A 19,935-nucleotide genomic window follows, 5' to 3' on the forward strand; every position below is an offset into this window, starting at 1 on the left:
TTTACCTATCGTCTTATCCTGTGGGCTCTGCTTTGTGAAGGGTGCCAAGTGAAAGCACACATATCCGAGGAGGACTTGAATGCAGCACAAGCCTAGTTCCGTTCGCAGCTTCGTCTCGTACATGGCTATGTTTACTTCGTGTAGCTGACCTTTGTTGATTTTTAACTACAATTGTCATATTTACTCTTGTCTGCGCGAGTGTCATAATCATGCAGAAGATGACATCCAAACCATCCAAACAGAAAGGTACGTTAAAAGCCAATGCCACCAATTTAGCGAAAACTACCAGGCTAACAATAACTAGCCTTCTGTAAACATGCTAATGCATTTTTTGTTGTAATGAATTAATCATTACAATATTACAGGACTAAATTAATGGATACTCTTGTTGATGTATGATATAAACAAAACATTTCTTAGTTTAAAGTTTGTAGTTTTTATCAGCATTTTCCCTAGAATTATACACAGTATTCTAACGTTAGCTGAAATAGTTTCACGTTACCATTGATTAAACCGTGATTGGCGTTGTAATAACGTAATATCTTTTAATAATAGGCCTAAACTGTTCTCACCGAGCATAAAGTTAATAATACTGTCGCTTGATAAGAGGTGTGATTAATGATAAATGTACTTTTCCTAGTCAACTTACTGAGAGATTCCTACTAAGATGTAGGCTATAAAACTTAATATTTACTAACAGAAGCTCAAATCTTTTATTGAACTGGTAATAAAATGAACCATCAGGAATCAAAAGTCAACACTCAAATATAATTAAAAAAAAATGTCTTCTATGATATTACTGTACATGTTTTACTTTCTTAAATAACACATTAAAAAAGAGGATATAATGTATACTTAATGTTCAACAATAACAACAACTGTGTGGTTCCAAAGCAGAATAGAAATATTAGGATACAGGTGGAACCTGTAACATATAGTTCAAATGTGAATAATAGCTTCTGTTAGACATTTATTAAGCGTCTCTAAATAAAAAAAAATAATATGAGCAATACAAGTTATTTAAGGGGAAGGTAAATTAATTTACTCAATTGTTAATGTTAATTCTAATGGTTTGCAGATGTAAAGACAGGGTGAAGGGACCTTAAACGTTAAACAAATCCAGACCATTCAAGCAGTCTGATAGTGTATTTCTTCTGTAAATTCAAAATAAGCAAAAATAGTACCATACTGAAACCAAATAGAACTGTGTGTAGCTGTACAAATAAAATATGACTGTGTGTTTAGTTCTGTAGGATTGTAGTTTCATAAATGCATATCAAACAACAAGAAAGCTATTTCACATCTCTGTTCATGGTGTTGTGCTGTGATTGTAGTTGGGAAGGTCGGCTCCAAGAATAAAGAGGATGCTCCTTATGAGTTGGAGAGCCAGTTTGTCCTCAGGCTTCCTCTGGTGAGATTGTTTTACATGCTGAATCCAATTATTCCCATTCAATCCAGTGTGTGCGGTTATTGGAAATTACGTGAATGTACCGTTTTGCCTTTTCACAGGAGTACGCCTCAACAGTAAGAAGGATTGCTCAGTCAGGCAGCATGAACATGAAAGACAGACTCACCATTGAATTGCACCGTAAGCTCATTTACCACTACGTCTTTTACTGATATTTAAGTCAGACCTGTGGGACATCACTGTTTTTCATCTGTCACTATTCTTAAACTTGGGAAATGTAAATATGTCATTTGGGATTTACTGTTATATCTTCATACTAGCATTACTGACCGATCTTGATTAACAAACAATTAAATTGGTCTCTCATGTTCTTTTAACTACACTACAACGTCTCATTAACATAGCTATGATTTTTTTCAATTCAGTTTTTTTGGAACACATTACAACTGTCAGTTTACAACCAAATAATCTGAAATTTCACATGTCTGGAAAACATGTATTGCACCTGCATTTGAACTCAACATTACAGTGACTGCAGTGTCCTAATGTGCCGATGTTACCTTTTTCTCACATACAACATCTCGTTGTCATAACTCATTTCATACCTCTTATCGTAGCTGATGGTCGTCATGGCATAGTGAGAGTAGATCGCGTCCCTTTGGCCTGCAAACTGGTGGATCTGCCCTGTATGATTGAGTCCATGAAAACGGTGGACAAGAAGACATTTTACAAGACTGCCGATGTTTGCCAGGTAAAATTGGGGTGCCATTGTCACTGGATATACATTCCTTAATGTTCAAGTTTAGACTGAAGATTGTGAATAAAGCAGTTTTTTCCACATAGATTGGCACCGAGTTTGTTGTAAGCTTACAATGTTAATTTTGACTAGAACTTACTTTTTAAATATTTTAAGAATTAAAACAAACTTATTAATATCATTCTTTTTTGCATCCATTGGTTAGATGCTGGTATGTACACTAGATGGAGACCTTTACCCTCCTTTGGAAGAGCCAACTGGCACCGACCCCAAGAGCAAGAAGAAGGACAAAGACAAGGACAAGAAATTTGTTTGGAACCACGGCAGTAAGTAGACAAATGTCTCCACATGGCAGGTTCTGAGCTGTTTGTGCAGAACACTTGGCACATCAGAGATTCAGGAAGCATAGTTTGCCCTCCACATCTGATTGAGCCTTTTAGACTTCCCTAATCCTGTTGTTTTGCTCTCCAGTCACCTGCCCTCTGAAGAACACACGCAAGAGAAGATTTCGGAAGACTGCGAAAAAGAAGGTGTTCACATTTTTCATTTTCGCCTATCAGCCCCCCCTCCCTTCCCTTCCCTTCCTTTTAACATCCCGTCTGATTATAGATCTTCCTCCTTGGCTCTCCTTCGACAAGACATTTACATTTCATAAAACAGGAACTGTGGTGAAAGTGAAAACTGCGTGTGAGATTTACATATAAATAAAGCCTTTCCATCTTAGTTCACCCCAAAGGCATGCAAAAAAGCAATTTTACTATTGCTTTGATCAAAGTGAAAGCCAGTGTGCTTGAGCACTACACTTCCACTTTGTCTTCAGAATAAATCTTACAGTAGACGCAGAGCCATATTGATTTGGCCCATTCTGTTTTTAATCGCTAATGTGCACCCTGGCATGCAGCCATCTGCTACCTTTGTGCATGTGTGTGCGTGCATGCGTGTGTGTGTGTGTGTGTGGGAGTGACAGAGAGAGAGACAGTGTAAGACAGTGAGAGTGATGCTGCTAACGCTACATTGTAACCCAATCTATCTTTCTCACAGTACATTGAATCTCCTGATGTGGAAAAGGAGGTGAAGAGATTGCTTAGCACAGACGCTGACGCCGTCAGTGTCCGTATCCTTTTAGACACCTACAGATATTCTGCACGTCCATTTTGCAAAAGCCCTCAAGAAAGCTTATCAATTAGTTGTGCAACCACGTGAAATGGCACTGAGCCCTAGCATGTAATGGGAACCAGATTGATTTTTCTTTGTGAATGTGAAAGCATGCCCCTTGCTGTGACTCTAGCTTTAGTACTATTATGTGGTTTTTACCACCTCACTCCCATATAACACCCAAAAAAAAATCAGTCCAAGCAGGGGGCCTTATCCCTTCCCTTGGCTCACCTGACTTGACTCTAACTAATGCCTTTGTGAGAGAGATGCATTTAGCAAGGAGGCTGTGTTGCACTAATGGAAGAAGTCTGAACTTGCCTGACAGAATAAGAGCAGAGCCGGTGCCGTTTTGAGTGGCCGCTTGTTGTGTGTTAATTGAGGGGGGCCTGTTCATTCTAATTGCTTAGTCGGTCACAGTGAAGCTAGATTCTAATTATAGTTTGCATGTAACAGCAGCAGACATACAAATGACACGGTAAATGAATGAGGCAGTTCTTGTGTAGTGTCACCTTGTAATTCTGCTTGTGTGGTGAGTTTTGAAGGACCACGAGTATAGTATAGTATAGTAGATTTTATTTGGACATGGACATGACAATGTCATTGGACGAACCAGATGCATTGTTTACAGTGTGTTAGCATAAATGCTAGTTTACAACACCTGTCCACAGGAGTCATTTGGCATTGGTCTTCTTATAGTGGGAGATGAACCCACAGAGGTTTTGTTTAACCTTAACCCGCCGTGCTCAGGTTGGGAAATCATTGCAGAGGATGAGTCCAAGGAAGCAGATCAACACGGCTCTCTGGCTAACCTGGACTCCTCCCCGGGCACCTCGGGACACAAGATGGGTCACGGCTCCTCCAGTAAGTCAAACATGCTTGAAGAGGTGGTCATCTTCATTAGCATTCACGGAGCCATCCTTCACTCTGTTAAAGCAGCAACATCACTATGTCTTGTTCTCTCAACCACATAGCCCTGTGTAAACACATAGCAATAAAGCCCAATTGATGCTGTAGTTTTTTGAAGCTGATAAAGATATTGATATCTGAGACTTTCAAAATGTGATAATGATAGATCATATTGTATTCAATTTCACGTGACTTAAACATACTTGAAAGGATCCCTTACATTTGTTAGAAATATAGCCATATAGCTATGTAACATAAGCTGTGTACAACATCACAAGCAGGCTGAGTGTTTGGAGTCCACATTAATGATACCTGATTTATGTCATACAAGACCATATCCATAACATCTCCTGATTTGAACCCTCTCTGTTCCCATCTTTGTCTCTACATTAAAGCCCCTGTAAACACAAATCCACAAACTCCTTGCCAAACACTTTGTAATTGTGGGATATAGTTGCATGATAGTAAGCACCTGAAAAGAGTTAGGCATATTTATCAATCCAAATGAAAGATTTTGTCATTTAAGTTTGATAAACTAAAACACCTAAACGGAAATTTGGTTTAGATGAGGCGGGCTATGCTCGTGTTCCTTTTACCTAATTAGTATTTTGAACCACTCACTGCCAGTTCTCTGCCTGAACATTATTTTAAAAACAATTACTGTTGCCATGTAGACTGTTTAATACGGCCGCGCCCTCCCAGTCCTGTCAAACTGATACTTTAACTAATTTTTATGATATTTATTTTTGATCAGATTTTTTTAAAAAACTGATATCCTATATTGATTTTTTACTATTTTAGACCATGTTTCCAGAGGCTATAATAATAATAATAATAATAATAATAATAATAATAATAATAACGCTAAATGTGCTTTTCCGCATGGCCAGCCCAGCGTGACGAACTGAGGGAGATCTTCAACGACATCAGCAGCTCCAGTGAGGATGAGGAGGATGAGGGGGACCGGCATGAGGACGAAGATCTAAACATCATGGACACTGAGGACGATCTGGTCCGACAGCTCCAAGAGAAACTCAATGAGTCTGATTCTGCCCAGCATGAAATGGACAGAAACAACCAGATAGGTGAGAGCACGTCAGGTTTTTTGTTGTTGTTGTTGTTGTTGTTTTTACACAGCTCTGCAAAAACTGTTTAAAAAAATGTGTATGGAACAGGATTTGACGGATATGTGTGATTTCAATAGGTTTTTATGTTTCTGACACAAAGAGCCAAAACCATTCATCAAGTAATCGTCTTAAGGCCTTTTTGTCAAGGATATATTTGAAACGTTTGCTGGTTAAAGCGTCTTAAAAGGGAGGATTTTCTGCTTGTCATTTTTTTTACATAATTTTGAATTGAATCTCTTTGGGGTTTGTGTGTGTGTGTGTGTGTGTGTGTGTGTGTGTGTGTGTGGGGGGGGGGGTGTCTGTGTGTGTGTATACAGTATACCTAGGTGGATGAAGTGAGTGCTGCATTGGAATTATGCAATATTTCATGCTGTGCTTGCAACATGCTGTCCACCTCTGTGTGAATGCTGATTAGTTCAGCTTCTTTCCTTTTTTCCCAGACAGTCAGACATGGAAGGAAATCCAAATAATTCAATACTTGTCAAAGCAGAGGTCGGAAAATAACCTCAGCCAGGTATCTGTACTTTCTAAACGGAGCTGAGTTTTCTGGATCAGACATCACATACACATGCACACACACTCAAATGAGTAGCCCTGCTTCTGCTTAAGTTCACCCTCACCCACAGAGATGTTACACAGTGACAGCCATCAGCTCTGCTCCTCCACAAACCAGCCTGGCAGGTGTTGTGGCTCCACAGCTGTCCAGTCCGACAGCTCAATAGCTCCTTATCTGCATACATGGAGCTGTCAGTCAGCAGCAACAATACTGGTCATCTCCAGTAAGCCCCAGCAGAGCCTTTTTCCAATGTGTCGGAGTCTGGCTGTGCTTGTGTCTGGCCGCCATTCAAAGCCGTTCTAAATGGGTCTGCAGGTACATGATGTTGCATATTGAATGGACTGAATCATAGGATGGATTGAGTCTGTTAGGGGGATTAGTCGGGATACAATTAGTTTGGACGATAGCTGATGGTGATGGTAGCCACAGGTAGTTTGCGGGGCACTATCACTTGGGCTGGATTTAATGAGAAGCCTCTGTGGAGTCCAGAGCACAGCAATTTAAGTTGTGTCTTTTTTTTATTACTACAGCCTGCTGGCTCACGTCCTTTTTAAATGGATTTGTTGTTCCCATTAACTGCAATTTGTCATACTGAAATGGAGGCATCCGTGTGGTTCCGCAAAAGCTAAAGGCCCATCTCTGGTACTCTTGGTAGTTGCTCTCGAAATGATGTCATGCATCTTCTCTTTGTGGCTTTTTTCCCCTGTCTACTCTTCACCTAACAAGAGAAGCAGAAGCATAAATGACATATTTGGCTTTGTTTATCTTTTCGCAGTTATGGAGTTTCAGGTACAGATCAACAACGTCAAGGCCAAGCTTCAGGAAACCCGCGCCCGGAAGAAACAGCAGGAGGAGCTCATCATGAAAGTGGAAAACCAGGCCCTCAAAGTAAGCGGTTAACACACATACACTATTTTCACCATGGTTCAGAAACTAAGTGTGTACAGAATAACAAGAATATGCTTGGACACAGAAATCTGCATAAGTTCTCTCAACAGTGAAGTGATATAACGTCAAATAACAGATGATGACACACACAGTGTTGCAAGCCATTGTTTATTTCTTTTGTCATTTTACAGCCTTAAATATAACATTTCTCCTTTGCTGTAATAGGCTGTGCTCTGGAGGAAAAAAAATGGCACGGAAACTGATTGTTGTGCCAGGCACGCTTTAGCAGACTTCACAATGAGAGGAACATGAGCAGACATGGCCCTCTTTTATGTTGCCATTTAGAGCTCTCATTGCCCAGTGTTTTGGGAGCGTCACAGCCCCATCTCGAGTCATTATTATCACAGTCGCAGGGAAAAGGTCAGCTGTCTCTGACCGGCATTCCAAGTGGCCTTTCTGTCAGAGAGGAGATAGTGACATGAGCAGCGCAGGCAGACAACATTTAAAGCCATCACAATTTAATGAGGCTTAACATTTTCCAACTCGAACAAATCTTGTTTGTCCCCCCCACAGAACCGCTTCCAAGCTTTGTTGAATGAGATTATTCAGCAGGAGGAGCGGGAGATGGAGCAGGTAAGAATCTTTTTTATTTATTTATTATTATTTTTTCAGAAGAATCGGAGGATGAGCGCTTCTTGGGGAGCTTTTTACAGCTTTTGGCACTTGGCGTGAATTTATCTTGTATGATTGTCAGACGCCACATGTTAGCAGATGGCATAGTGCTTGCTGGTAAAATCCAACAGGTTGCATGTCTATTGGCCAAGTTGTGCTTTTTGTTGCAGCTATAACATAGTGGCCACCCACTGTTCTCGAGGGTCGTTGTTTGTATTGACAAACGAAGGCAGCAAATTAATGCAGAAAGACATGTTAATCATCGTCCACTTACCCTCCAATTACACCCCGGGGCAATCGGGCATCAATCACACCCTTTCTTTCTGCTCCAACAGCTGGCCTCCCTGCAGGAGCAGCTGGACTCACTGATAGAGAAGTGAGCACCAGGGGGCAGCATTACTCGTCTCCAGCCCCACGTAAACACACATGAAGAGGAGGAGGAGGAGGAGAACAGCCTTCATCCAGACAGGAGGAAGTCTAGTTTAGCTAACTTGCTGTGTCATTCCTTTCAGTTTGTTGTTTTCATACATTACACATACAGCACATTGATTTCTGTATTAAAAGTAAAAAAATTAAATTTTATTTAGTTTTTTTAAATTTTTTTATACTGTATCATTAAAGTAATTGGTTGGCTTTAACGGTGAATAGTGTGCCAGAGTTTTCATCATCCTAAAACCATGTGTACTTTTGCATGTCATTTACCTTCATGAAGAATAAATTACAGTGAAGTGAAACTGTCAATTGTATTGCATTGGCTTATTGATTTACTCAAGTGGGCAGTTTGTCAGTAACATCCTTTTTCTTCTGTGGGTGGATGACGGAAGTTAGAGCAGCTTCACACACACACACACACACACACACACACACACACACACACACACACACACACACACACCAGGAGGTTTGTTAAATGAATTACTCGACCTCAATCATATTGTTTGTTTTCACAGGCTTACTATCTAAAATATCAACACAAACCTTGCGAAAGGTCAAGTTCTAGATGAGTCATTACAAATATTACAACAGGAAGAGAAACGGCATAATTACTCGTTGCCATGCAACAAAAGAAAAAAGTCCATAGCGCTACAAGATTGGAGCTTGGAAAATATATTTGTCATCCTGCTGTATCTTTATAGCAGGTTGAGTTAGGGTTAGGGTTAGCCCACAGTAGGCTAACCCTAACCCTAACTTAACCACTTGCAGAAAACACTATAGTGTCTCAAACCTCTGTTACTGCTCAACAGTGTAATTAGTGTACCAACAATTGAGTTGACTGGATTTAAACCGTTCCATGACAATTTACAGTCTTATCAATTTCTTAGAATCCAGAATGTAGTCTTATTTAAGTTTTTCAAGTAAAATGATGATTACTCATGAATCGATGTGTTGATCGCAGATCAATAAATGCCAAATAAAATCCCTAATTTAAGCCAGTAAAATGTGCGCATTTGAAAATAAAACCTATTCTTATGTATGTGATCATAAATTGAATGTCTCTGTTTTGGACTGTTGATCAGACAAGACAAGCAATGTCATGACTATGAAATCCTTGGGGCTTCAGGTTGTGATAGGATTTTAATTTAGAAGACAAAACTATTTATCTAGAAAGTGAACAGATGAGTCTGTAATCAAAATAACTGTTAGTGATGCAGCCTTAATCAAACTTAAGTAGATGCTGTTAAAGGTTAAAGGACTAACCTCCTGTCCACTCTACTGTGCGAGGTAGAGGCCCACATTAGTATCTGCATCACTTAATCATCAACACGTCATCAGATTATACTCTCCTTCCAGAAAGATCTTTCCAAGAGTGAGCGGTGCCTTTCTCGTCCAGGTTTGTGGGCCCGGTGGTCATCCCCGCCTTCTCCTGCTCTTTCCTGCAGGGATTGCCCCACCAATGGCAGGGGTAGGCCAGAGATTAGCTCCTCAGATTAAAGTGTCCACACTCCCAAAACCCTGCCTAATCCTGCCATCTGTCAGAGAGCAGCTAACCCAGCCAAGACACTCTCCCCACTAGGCTAATTAGAAAGCCAGAAGAACAAAGACCAAGAGATAGCGAGGTAGAAGAAATCTACCCACAAAACACACACATTTTTACTTTCCGGTATTGCTCCAAGGCAAAGGGGACAATGGAGGAGACCTACCTTCTGAAGCATCCAGGAGTCAAGAAGAAGATTCTGGCTGGAGGCACAGGGCGGATGCCAAGTTTTCCAACTGGCACCAAGGTAGTGAAGCACACTTTACCTGATAACATAAATAATAGTGGATTTAAACACAGCGTGATAGGGAATGATTCCTTGCATAATAACTAAGAGTGTGATGTAATTAATTTTGCACAGATAAAAGGCTATTTTTAGATGTGTGTTGCATTCCCCACCTCCATTAGATTCTGTTGAATTATTCATGATTGGAAGAAATGTGTTCTGTATCTGGCACTCACACACACACAGAGCAAACATTTGGTCAACCAAATTGCAACATGTTTTTTTGGCTCTGCTACCGTGTTTGTGTTCATCTCGCTGATCCACTGGCCGCTGACTTCTTTCTCATCTCACTCAAATCCAGCCATATGGTACCAAGCCTGGTCACGGACAAAATTTTCCATGACAATGCCAGCATGAATTTCCATTTACCTGTGTGTCTCTATTATCGTGTGTGTGTGTGTTGAGGTTATTCCTTGTTGCTCACACAGTTTTCAGACCATTATACAAGCCATAAATAGAAAGTTGCATAGGGCCAAGATGATTTTACAGTCAGCGTGCTGGGGAGAGCTTTGACATGCACAAAAACAGATGGAACACATTAAAAACAGCATTTTGATGTTACGTAAAAAGTGATATACATGTGAATACATATATTAAGTTAAAACAAATGCCATAAATAAATTTTCAACAGCTGCACATTGACATTCATATTATATACAGTGTATGATACATACATCATACAATTTTAATGTATTCTGTTATGTGTCCTATGTCAGACATACAACACATGTTCAAAACAAGAGAGAAAGAAAACATACAAATATGTAAATAAAAGGGCATCAGTTCTCCACTGTGTTTCTATTAAAAAAGTGAGAAGAAAAATATGGTGTATTCTGTTATCTGCTCACTAATTATACAATTGCTGTCTTTTAGAAAAACCATCAAGAAAACATGTTAGTCGGTGGTTCAAAGCTCTTTTGAGTTCTTCAAAACTAGAAAACTATTCTTTTTAAAATACAAAATAGTAATATATGGACAAACTGTGCACTGATATTCTATTTTTAATACATTTGTCAAAGCATATTTTATTGAGGAACAGTTCCATTCGATAATCTTCACCCTCTCTACTTTTCTTGTCCCCCGCTCCCTCCTTCCACACCAGCTGGTTTTCAATTTCCAGACACTTCTGGATGACTTTGAACGAACAGTCATCGATGACAGTCGACTGGCAGGCCGGCCAGCTGAGATCTTTGTTGGAAAGATGTTCAAGATGGAGATCTGGGAGCCCCTCCTAATGTCGATGAGGGTTGGAGAGGTGGCTGAGTTCTGGTGTGATGCCACTGTGAGTTAACACACAGACTTTACACACACACATTCACCAAGGCTTTGTGCCCCTTAAAGCTATAGTGCGTAAGTTTGTCACATAACTAAATATCGGTTCAAGCCCTCTTCAAATGGTTGATTAAGCCAATCAGCTCCACAAAACTCTCTCTGAATTTCTCAGTATGGTAGTGTTTACAAACTGGTGTCACACCCCTCACCCCCCCAACACTGGCGCAGGAGCTCAAGAAGCGCCCACTTAATGTTTAAGTTGTTGATTCTTCTAAGAAGAAAACCTGGACGTACAGGAGAAGGTATACAATCCATGCGTAATTTCTCATGGGGGCAACAGAAGTCACGCACTACTGTATAGCTTTAAAATCCAAATGAGTTGTTCATGAGCGAGGAAGGGAAGCGTTTGCTCCTCATTAGGATGCACATGAAACAACCTTCTGAAGCCTCCTACACGCTCAGTCTTATAAATACAAACAGAGCACTCTTTTGTGCAAATTGTAATGTTTCGCCTCTTGAGAGAAATGTAATTTGCAAGAAAGATTGTGGCCATTTCTTGTTGTTTTTCCTTGCAGGGCTGATTGGCACAGGCTGACAGCGCTATGGGGGTTATAATGATCAAGGGTTTCTTTGTCTTGTTGCAGACCTGCTGTTTATGTTTTTTTGTTGATGATTTCATTTTGCAGCACACAGGCTTATACCCGATCGTGTCAAAGGGAATGAGGCTGATCGCTCAAGGGAAAGACCCCCTGGAGGGCCAGAGGCACATGTGTGGCATGGGAAACATGTTCAACTACCACTCCACTGGTTATCCAGAGCTGGATGAGCTAATGAGAACTCCCCAACCCCTTATATTCATCATGGAACTGTTGCAGGTGAGCGCCAGGGGGAAATCACTGCATCCGACACTGTATCATTTAGATCCTTAAAGCCACTGTAATCTACAAAATCCTTCTATCCATGTGAATTGGTGAACTAGTTGCATGATAGTAGCATACGCGCCTGAAGAAAATTAGGCAATGTATCAATCCAAATTAAAGATATTGTCATTTAAGTTTGATAAACTCTTCGGAAATTCGGCCTAGATTAGGTGGGCTGTGCTCTGGTTCTTATGGCACTATAAGTATTTTGAACCAACCACTGCAGTTATCTGCCAAAACACCAACATAGTCCTGTCTAATGGTCTACTCTAGAAAGTAAAAAGTGTTTTTAATTTAGTTTTATAATATTAATGAATTTTTTTATTTTATTTTAGACCATGTTTCCAGAGGCTTTAACATAAGTAAAGCCAGCAATAATACTAAGTATTCTACCTGAATCAAAGTAAAAGTATTACCAGCATGGATAATAAGAATTATGGAGCTCCCATAACATTAGACATTATTTGAAAAGAAAAGAAAAAAACTTTATATAAATAATATTTTATGCACACAAGTTATTATCTTGTGCAAGACCAAAGGGGCTCTCTGTAACTTTTGTGCAGGACAAGTTTATCATTGTTATTGATGACCTGATGTAAATTCCTGCAGTTTTGCCACATAACTGAAAACACCTGTGTGGTTGTGGAGGGCCGTTAAATTTGTAATAATACATCATATGTTATACAAGTTGATTGTGTGCTTTGTATGTTAATTCAAAGTAAGTCGTAACTATAGCTGTCAAATAAATGTAATGGAGTAAAAGTAAACACTTCCCTCTGAAATGTAGTGCAGTTGAAGTATGAAGAACAATAACAAAAGTGTCTCAAAATGGTATTATAAGATCTCGAGTAAAGTGTCTTTCCACCCCTCTAGTCCTTGTGCTTCCTTTCTAGCAGTTTTTCACCTTTTGAGATTTTTTTTGTGTACTCCCTGTGCACCCTTTCCGGCCCCTGCTGCTTCCAGGTGGGAGACCCCATGTCCTACGAAAGAGAGTCGTGGATGATGGAAAAGGATGAGAAGCTGAAGACTGTGCCCACTCTCCACATGCAGGGCAACACTCTGGTCAAGCAGGGACAATTCAGAGAGGCTGCCAGCAAGTACAAAGACGCTGTCCTGCTGCTGAAAACCGTCCAGTCAAGAGTGAGTAAAGAATTGGTCAAAGAAAGGATGGGTTAGACTTAGAGGAAGCAAAATGAGGAATTAAACTTTGAAGTTTTCCCAGGATTTCTAGGTTATTGGGACATGCAACTCCCCGCTCTTCTCCATAGGGAGATGCCTGTTTGTTTTCATGTTTTTGCACAGCTTTACCATGTCCCTGATTACATGCAGTAGAGTGGGAGGCCTGGCTGGCAATGGAAATACATGAGGGAGAGCTGTGGCTGACTGCTGTGTATAAGATGTTCAGATGAGAGAGAGAGAGTAGACAGAGAAGAGGATTCTTCCATGCTTGAGAGTACATTTTTGGCATCTTTTTAGACATATTTACGAGTTTAACATTGGAGGCTTTCAGATAGTTGGCCTGTTTGCAAACAGCTGGTAAAGCTCTGTAAAGTCAGAGCTAAGGCTTTTTGTAGCCTTTTCTTCCTGTCCCAAAGCCATTTGTTTCTTATGTTTGAATGTGTCTGAAAATATTTAAGTCTAATCTATTTAAGTAATAATCTATTCAAATATGTTTAGGAGATGCTAAGAAACATAGTTGAGCATTATCTTGTTCTAGCGAGTGTGTGTGTTTCTGTGTGTAGGAGATGCCAAGCGATATGGACTACATTAATTTGGGTAGGATGATCATCCCCCTGGAGCTGAACTACTGTCAATGTATGCTGGAGCTGGAGGAGTATTATGAAGCTATAGAGCACACCACTGAACTGCTGGAGAAACACAAAGGTAAAAAAGGACTGGTTGGATTCTCTGTTACAGCAATCAGAATGTTTTGGGCACCAAAGCATTGATGTTACATTTATTGACCTTTTCCAGAAAGAGTTGTTGAGAGTTTGATGAGAACATTGATACCACTTTCACGTCCTTGAGTTAAATATGAATGCCAAGAGAAACTTAGCTTAGCTTAGCATCAATAATAATACACAATGTCAAAGAGTATCTTTTTTTAGGAAATACTCTTATTTGCTTTCTAATTTCTGTCAGTTGAATATGATTCTTAAGCGTGGGGATGGTTTAGTTAGTTTAGCATTAAGACTGGAAGCCAGGCGAAACAGCTAGCCTGGCTCTGTCGTTAAAAAAAGAAGAAGAAAAGAGATTGCTGCCCGAATCTCTAAACAAATTGTAAAGCTTCCGGGTGAATAGTAAAATGAGTGGCTTGTACAAAGTTACTTCCCTTTCCACCTGCATATACAGTAAACACTTTGACAAACAGTCATTTCAAAATGATGTAAAAAGCTGACTGCATGTTGCACCTGTGCATTCAGTGAGTGTGTGTAGGAGTTTTACACCACAGGGGGTTGAACAGTCACATCAGCCCTGGGAATTGCACAGTCATGCCCATGGCTACACAAATAATCCTAGAGGAGATCACATGCTGGCAGTGGCACAGTCTCTGAATAATGAATCTCTATGAATTATGCCGCATCACCCAGAGAGGGGATCCACAGAGGCATGTTTCATTTTACTCTCTGTCCCTCAGACTGGATTTCCGGTTTATATTCACGTGTGTGTGTGTGTGTGTGTGTGTGTGTGTGTGTGTGTGTGTGTGTGTGTGTGTGTGTGTGTGTGTGTGTGTGTGTGTGTGTGTGTGTGTGTGTGTGTGTGTAGTGATGGGCAGGAGTTCGAGCTCCACTGGCCCAGTTTGAGCTGGTTTCCAATCTTTCTCTAACTGTACCTTTAGTTTAGTTGAGTCCCCATTCTTGTCCACTTTACTTGCAGTTTTCTCCTTGGTAATGTTTCTCTCGTCATCAATATCATGGTGTCATTACCAAAGTCAACCACTCCACTGCTGTTTCATCCCAGTTGTTCTTTACTGAAGCACCCTATGGTGGCTCACTGCTGCAGAGCCTTTGCCAGAGGCGACAAAGAAATCTAAGATTTAGCTTAGACTTAGAGGGAGAATAAATGCAGAGGAACAGAAAACCGCGGTGGATGTGCTAAAACTGGGAAATTACAATGCGTTTTTACTTTTTATCAGCATGTGTGTGTGTTCATGTCCACGAGTTTCAAAAGGACTTAATCAAAATCTGGGGAATTATGCATGTTCACTTCTAAGCTTAGCAAAAACACTGGAAACTGATGGGGGGGGGGAATAGCCTTCCTAGCTCAATGCAATGGTACAATCTAAGCCATATCTAATTTTTTAAAGTCACACAAAAACCATAAAAGTATCAAAACAATTCCCTGTTTCCAAGGTGGGTAATGTGCTGGTCTACTCATTATCCAGGCACATGTTTTGGTCCAAATTGTCACTTTTATCTTACAGATAAAGCAAACAAGATAACAGATTAATAAATTGTAGAGATGAATTTTGACATCGCTGGGCAGAGCCAGGGCTGTTTCCAGTCTTTGTTGGAAGCTAAGCTGGCCGGCTGAAGCTTCATACTAAACAGACAGACATGAGAGTGGTATCAGTTGATGACAATACACACCTACACACTCCTAAATGCAGACAACCTGGCTATTGTAGACAAGAGCAGGTTTATTATTTAATATCTCCAGGTTAGACATCAATAACTCTTTAATTCATGCTTTTTTGTGTTTATTACTTTGCCGTATTTATTCAACAACTTTTTTGTTTGTATTCTATTCTGTTCATCAGACTGCGTGAAGGGCTACTACAAGAGAGCCAAGGCCCACGCCGCGGTGTGGAACGAAAAGGAAGCCCGCAGAGACTACAACATGGTGGCCAACCTGGACGTCACTCTGGGCTCTCTTGTCCATAGAGAGATGAAGGCCCTGTCCGAGCGCATGAAGGAGAAGTACTGGGAGGAGAAGGAGGCATACTGGAACATGCTGGAGAGGGAGGAGGGACATGATGAAGAGAAGGTGGAGGTGGAGGTGGAGGTGGAGGCAGAGGCGGAAGCGACACAAGAAGACAATGAAACCCTTACCACAGAGAGAAAAGAGGAAGTGGGGGAAGAAAAAAGAGGTAAAGAAGAATCTCCATCCAACTGTGCTGAAGTCCATAAACGGGAAGTGGGAGGAAAAGAGGTTACGCCGACAGAAGGAACGGGCAACACAGAGATCATCCCACGTGCTCCCAGTAACACAGAGGGCAAGGACTGGCAGCAGATGCTACGGCTGGTCATGTTGCTGCAGAACGAAAGCAACTTCCTCATCAAAGATAAATGCTTCGAGGAGGCTTCCGTCAAGTTACAGGAAGCCAAAGAATATGTTGACTTTCTTCAGAACACGGTAAGTGTAAAAGCACTACTCAAGTAAAAAAAATATATAGTATTTTCTATCCTGGAACATTTTGTGACAGCAATGATTGTACGGATGGACGTCAGGATCGATGCCAATCATAATTAACAGCCTCCACTCCAAGCCATTCAGAGTGATGGATCAATGGATTGTGCCAGAAAAGTGGTCTCTGAAAAGAACACTGGCTTGTAAACTCTTCGTCATCTGCCATTGTTGCTTTTTTCTTCCACTGAAGAACAGCTGTGGCCTCGTAGGTAAGACGGTGAAGAGAAAAGCATATTAAAAAGTACTAAAAATAAGGTCTACTACTGTGACGGAGCTCGCCCTTGCTTCTTTTTCTTCTTCAACAACTCCCTCACACCTTTAACACACAACAAACTCCTCTTCTTGTTAACAGTGTTGAGAAGTACTAACTGCTACTGTTAAAATATGACCTTTCCCAGTAACGAGGAGTGTAAGGGATTACCATTTTCAAAACGGTAATAATTGTACAGCTAAAACGTCAAGTCAAATGCTGCATTAGGCCTACTTTTGTGGTGCTTTAATCCAAACGCTAACTCTGTTTAATAAACGGGAGAGTAGCTGGGGGTTTGGTCCACGCATTTAATTTTTTTTCCATGGCAGGTTATTTTAAGACGATTGACGTGTGTGCACAGCAGGTCACGTCGGCTGCTAGCCAGAGAGTAAAGCGAAGGATTGAGAACCTCGATCGTTTTGAGTTTGTATCAGCTAAATACAATAGAACAAATACAAATTGTTGGGTTGTTGTGAAAGTAATATAACTATTAATATAACTTATTTCTTTTGATAACAAATCAATTAGTAAAGTAATATTACTTTTAAAATACGTAAAGAGTACTTATTACACTTTATGAGTAACTTGCCCGTGACTTGTTTGTCAACCCATCTTCGTTTCTCCTCCTCTCATTCTTACAATCCTTCACCCTGTACATCATCTTCTCTGTCATCTGTAGCATCTTGTCTTTTCTCCAAACCCTTACATATTCAAGGCCCTTTTTTTTGCTGTCACGCTTTCATTCTTGTTTGACTCTTTTAACAATTTCACCATTTTCTCTCCCAATATCAGGTGGATCGAGAGAACGAGGACTGGGAGTCACTGGAGAGAGTGCGTCTTCCGCTGACTCTCAACCTCAGCCAGTGCATGCTGGAGATGCGACAATACCAGCAAGTGGTGGAGCTCAACAGCAAGCTGCTGAGGAGGCATAAAGGTAAATATATGTTGCTGTGAAGAATTTGGAGGGTGAGGCAGGGGACAAAACAAAAAGAACGAAATTTGATACAGAAATAGGTACATGAGTACATGTAAGCAACGCTCATTTTCCCCTGACACACCATCAATTTTCCTGCTTAAAAAAATATAAAAATATGCCTCTAGTACAAATACCTCGCCCCAGAGGAAACGCCTGCCATCACACTGCAACATGCCTTGATCTCTCTGTTTACCAGAAAAAAGAAGGAACCAAACATACATAACCGCATTGCTGAGTCTTTCCTTTCCCTCCCTTGGCACCCACCCATGGACATCACAGTCAAAAAATTAATTCATTGTTTTCTTTTTGTTTCTGCTATGACTGAATTATTTATAGTTCTGGCTGATGCGAAATGGTTGTTCTTATGCATTCCTTTTCCCCTTCATTTACTACTCGGTCTCCTGTCTTCACCTCTGGCTTTCACTGCAGTTATTTCATCCTCCCTCTAGAAGTGTATTTTACCCTTTAACCTTTACTTTAACTGCTTACCAGTTGTGTTGTAGCTGACCCCCTGCTGCACCCAGTCCCGCGGCGTTGCATCAGGCAGTCTTTACGAGTTAATATTTCAGGCGGTTGTCTTTTTTTCTTGTACTTACTAGATAACTTTAAGGCCGTGTACCAGCGGGCGCGAGCACACGCCGCTATGTGCAATGAGGATGAAGCTCGGAGGGACTTCAACACGGTGGAGAGATTGGACCCAAAGTTCAAACCCATCATCCACCAGGAAATGAGAAAGCTGTGTGAAAATCTACGCGTCAAGCACGCCAGCCAGAAGAAGACCTACTGGGACACCATGGAGGAGAAGTGGGGGCCCGGTGGAAGCAAGGCAAAGAGCGCCGCACCAAAGAAGAAATCTGTCAAATTTTCACAGAAAGCTGCCGAAGACAAATCGGAAGAGAAAACTGAAGAGAAAACTGAAGAGAAAACTGAAGAAGCGGATCAGAAGGCTGAAAACAGTAAGAGCGAAGACAACAATGAAAGCTCCCAGAAACCCGCACCTGCTGAGACAAAGGCAGAGGGTGACGTCGAAACACAGCAAACTGCAGATGTCAAAGCAGAGATGCAGACTGATACTACAGGGCTAGAGAGCGGGGAGGGCCTGGACAAGGAAAAAATGGAGAGTGTGGTGTTTCAGGAGGACGGGCAGGGTGCACCAGATAACAGCGCAACAGGTGGAGATAGGGACGAGGCGCCCACCTGCACAGGCAAAGATAATGTAGCGAGCAAGATATCAACGCAAGATAAAGGCAAAAAGGTCAAACGCCGATCACGCGGAAAAGGGGGCCAAAGCAGAACAAGCCAAGGAAAGAAAGCCACCACTGATAAGGCAGGACACGGTGGCAATCAATCACAGTAGACCAATAGGCTGGAAATGTGTTGTGCAGAGCAGAGAGGAATGCAGGGGGAAGCTGAGTGCAGAGAGAGAGAGAGACATAAAAGCAGACACAGAAATATGGATGCAGAAAGTGAAGCGAAGTGTCAACAGAAATGATTGGTTCCGCCACATACATATCCAAAATACGAACACAAGAAGAAACATGAATACAATGATAAACAGCCGAACAGCGGTGTTGGCATCATTCTGAGTTAAGTTTCATTATTCAGTTCTCAAAGGGATAACCGCATGCCCCCACGGCAGAAAAAGCACAGGCAGACATGGACTTTGCCAAATACAAAGTTTTTTATTTATTTCTGTACACAAAGAGTAGAAAGCAGCCAGTAATCCACTTGTTATTACAGTAAAAAGCCTTTCTTCAGAAAACTTTTTTTTACACAGATTAAAAACTCCAGAGAAAAGACAGCAAGAAGTGTGTTTGAGTGCTGGACAATAATGTCAAATAAGCAACCATTAGAAAACAAAAAATAAAATAACATTTGAATGATTAATGAGGTATATTAATGTTGATTTTAAAGAATAAATAATAAAAAAGAAAAGAAAAAACCTTAGTTCACCAGTAAGGTATGAGTGTATATGTGTTAGTGTTAACAACACCTTGTTTGAGGCTAAGTGATTTCACTGCCCCTGTCATGTGACTGGGGACATGTCGTATAGATGCATGACAGCAACCATGAGGGGGGTTTGGAACGCCAAGGCATTAGGGTAATGATTTGAGTGCGTCGGCTGGCTACATGCAGTTAACAGAAGTCTGGAGAGAGTGTTAGCAATGTGTCCTCTGGGTGACTCTTTACCCCTCTGCGGAGAGAGCCCTTTTTATTCTTTAAATCAAACGGCTTCATTCACGCCACAGAGAGCAGGGTGTGTGTTTGACCGTGCGGGGTGAATATTGGGAAGACGTCAGATAATCACACAGTCAAAGAGAGTCTCCTTGTGTGACTCTCCTCACAGCTGGATGACCAAACCAAAGTCAATTTGGTG

At 41.0% G+C, this 19,935-nt stretch overlaps 2 protein-coding genes across 2 annotated transcripts; both read left to right on the top strand.

Annotated features, from left to right (window-relative positions):
• The first annotated feature begins 95 nt into the window (after positions 1–95).
• Positions 96–8,202, top strand: taf7 (TAF7 RNA polymerase II, TATA box binding protein (TBP)-associated factor). The gene is made up of 12 exons (XM_080035263.1): positions 96–246; positions 1,335–1,411; positions 1,510–1,588; positions 2,026–2,159; positions 2,371–2,491; positions 2,637–2,695; positions 3,207–3,279; positions 4,068–4,181; positions 5,117–5,311; positions 6,685–6,797; positions 7,371–7,430; positions 7,805–8,202. The coding sequence occupies exons 1-12, from the start codon at positions 210–212 to the stop codon at positions 7,847–7,849; spliced, it is 1,107 nt and encodes a 368-aa protein (XP_079891389.1). The 5' UTR covers positions 96–209; the 3' UTR covers positions 7,850–8,202.
• Positions 8,203–9,595: 1,393 nt separating this feature from the next.
• Positions 9,596–18,915, top strand: LOC307256949 (uncharacterized protein; the record flags this gene model as incomplete). Its single annotated transcript, XM_080036064.1, has 8 exons — positions 9,596–9,691; positions 10,833–11,012; positions 11,689–11,877; positions 12,886–13,062; positions 13,665–13,806; positions 15,683–16,278; positions 17,375–17,516; positions 18,158–18,915. The coding sequence occupies 8 exons, from the start codon at positions 9,596–9,598 to the stop codon at positions 18,913–18,915; spliced, it is 2,280 nt and encodes a 759-aa protein (XP_079892190.1).
• Between the last annotated feature and the right edge of the window lie 1,020 nt (positions 18,916–19,935).

Source organism: Ammodytes marinus, assembly GCF_949987685.1.
Source record: "Ammodytes marinus genome assembly, chromosome: 10".
NCBI lineage: Eukaryota > Metazoa > Chordata > Actinopteri > Uranoscopiformes > Ammodytidae > Ammodytes > Ammodytes marinus.

Bases quoted from the DNA above. Each gene is read 5' to 3' on its own strand.
- taf7 (XM_080035263.1), top strand. From the start codon at position 210: ATGCAGAAGATGACATCCAAACCATCCAAACAGAAAG. The intron at 247-1,334 runs GTACGTTAAAAG...CTGTGATTGTAG, and splicing joins CAAACCATCCAAACAGAAAG to TTGGGAAGGTCGGCTCCAAG. The intron at 2,696-3,206 runs GTGTTCACATTT...TCTTTCTCACAG, and splicing joins GGAAGACTGCGAAAAAGAAG to TACATTGAATCTCCTGATGT.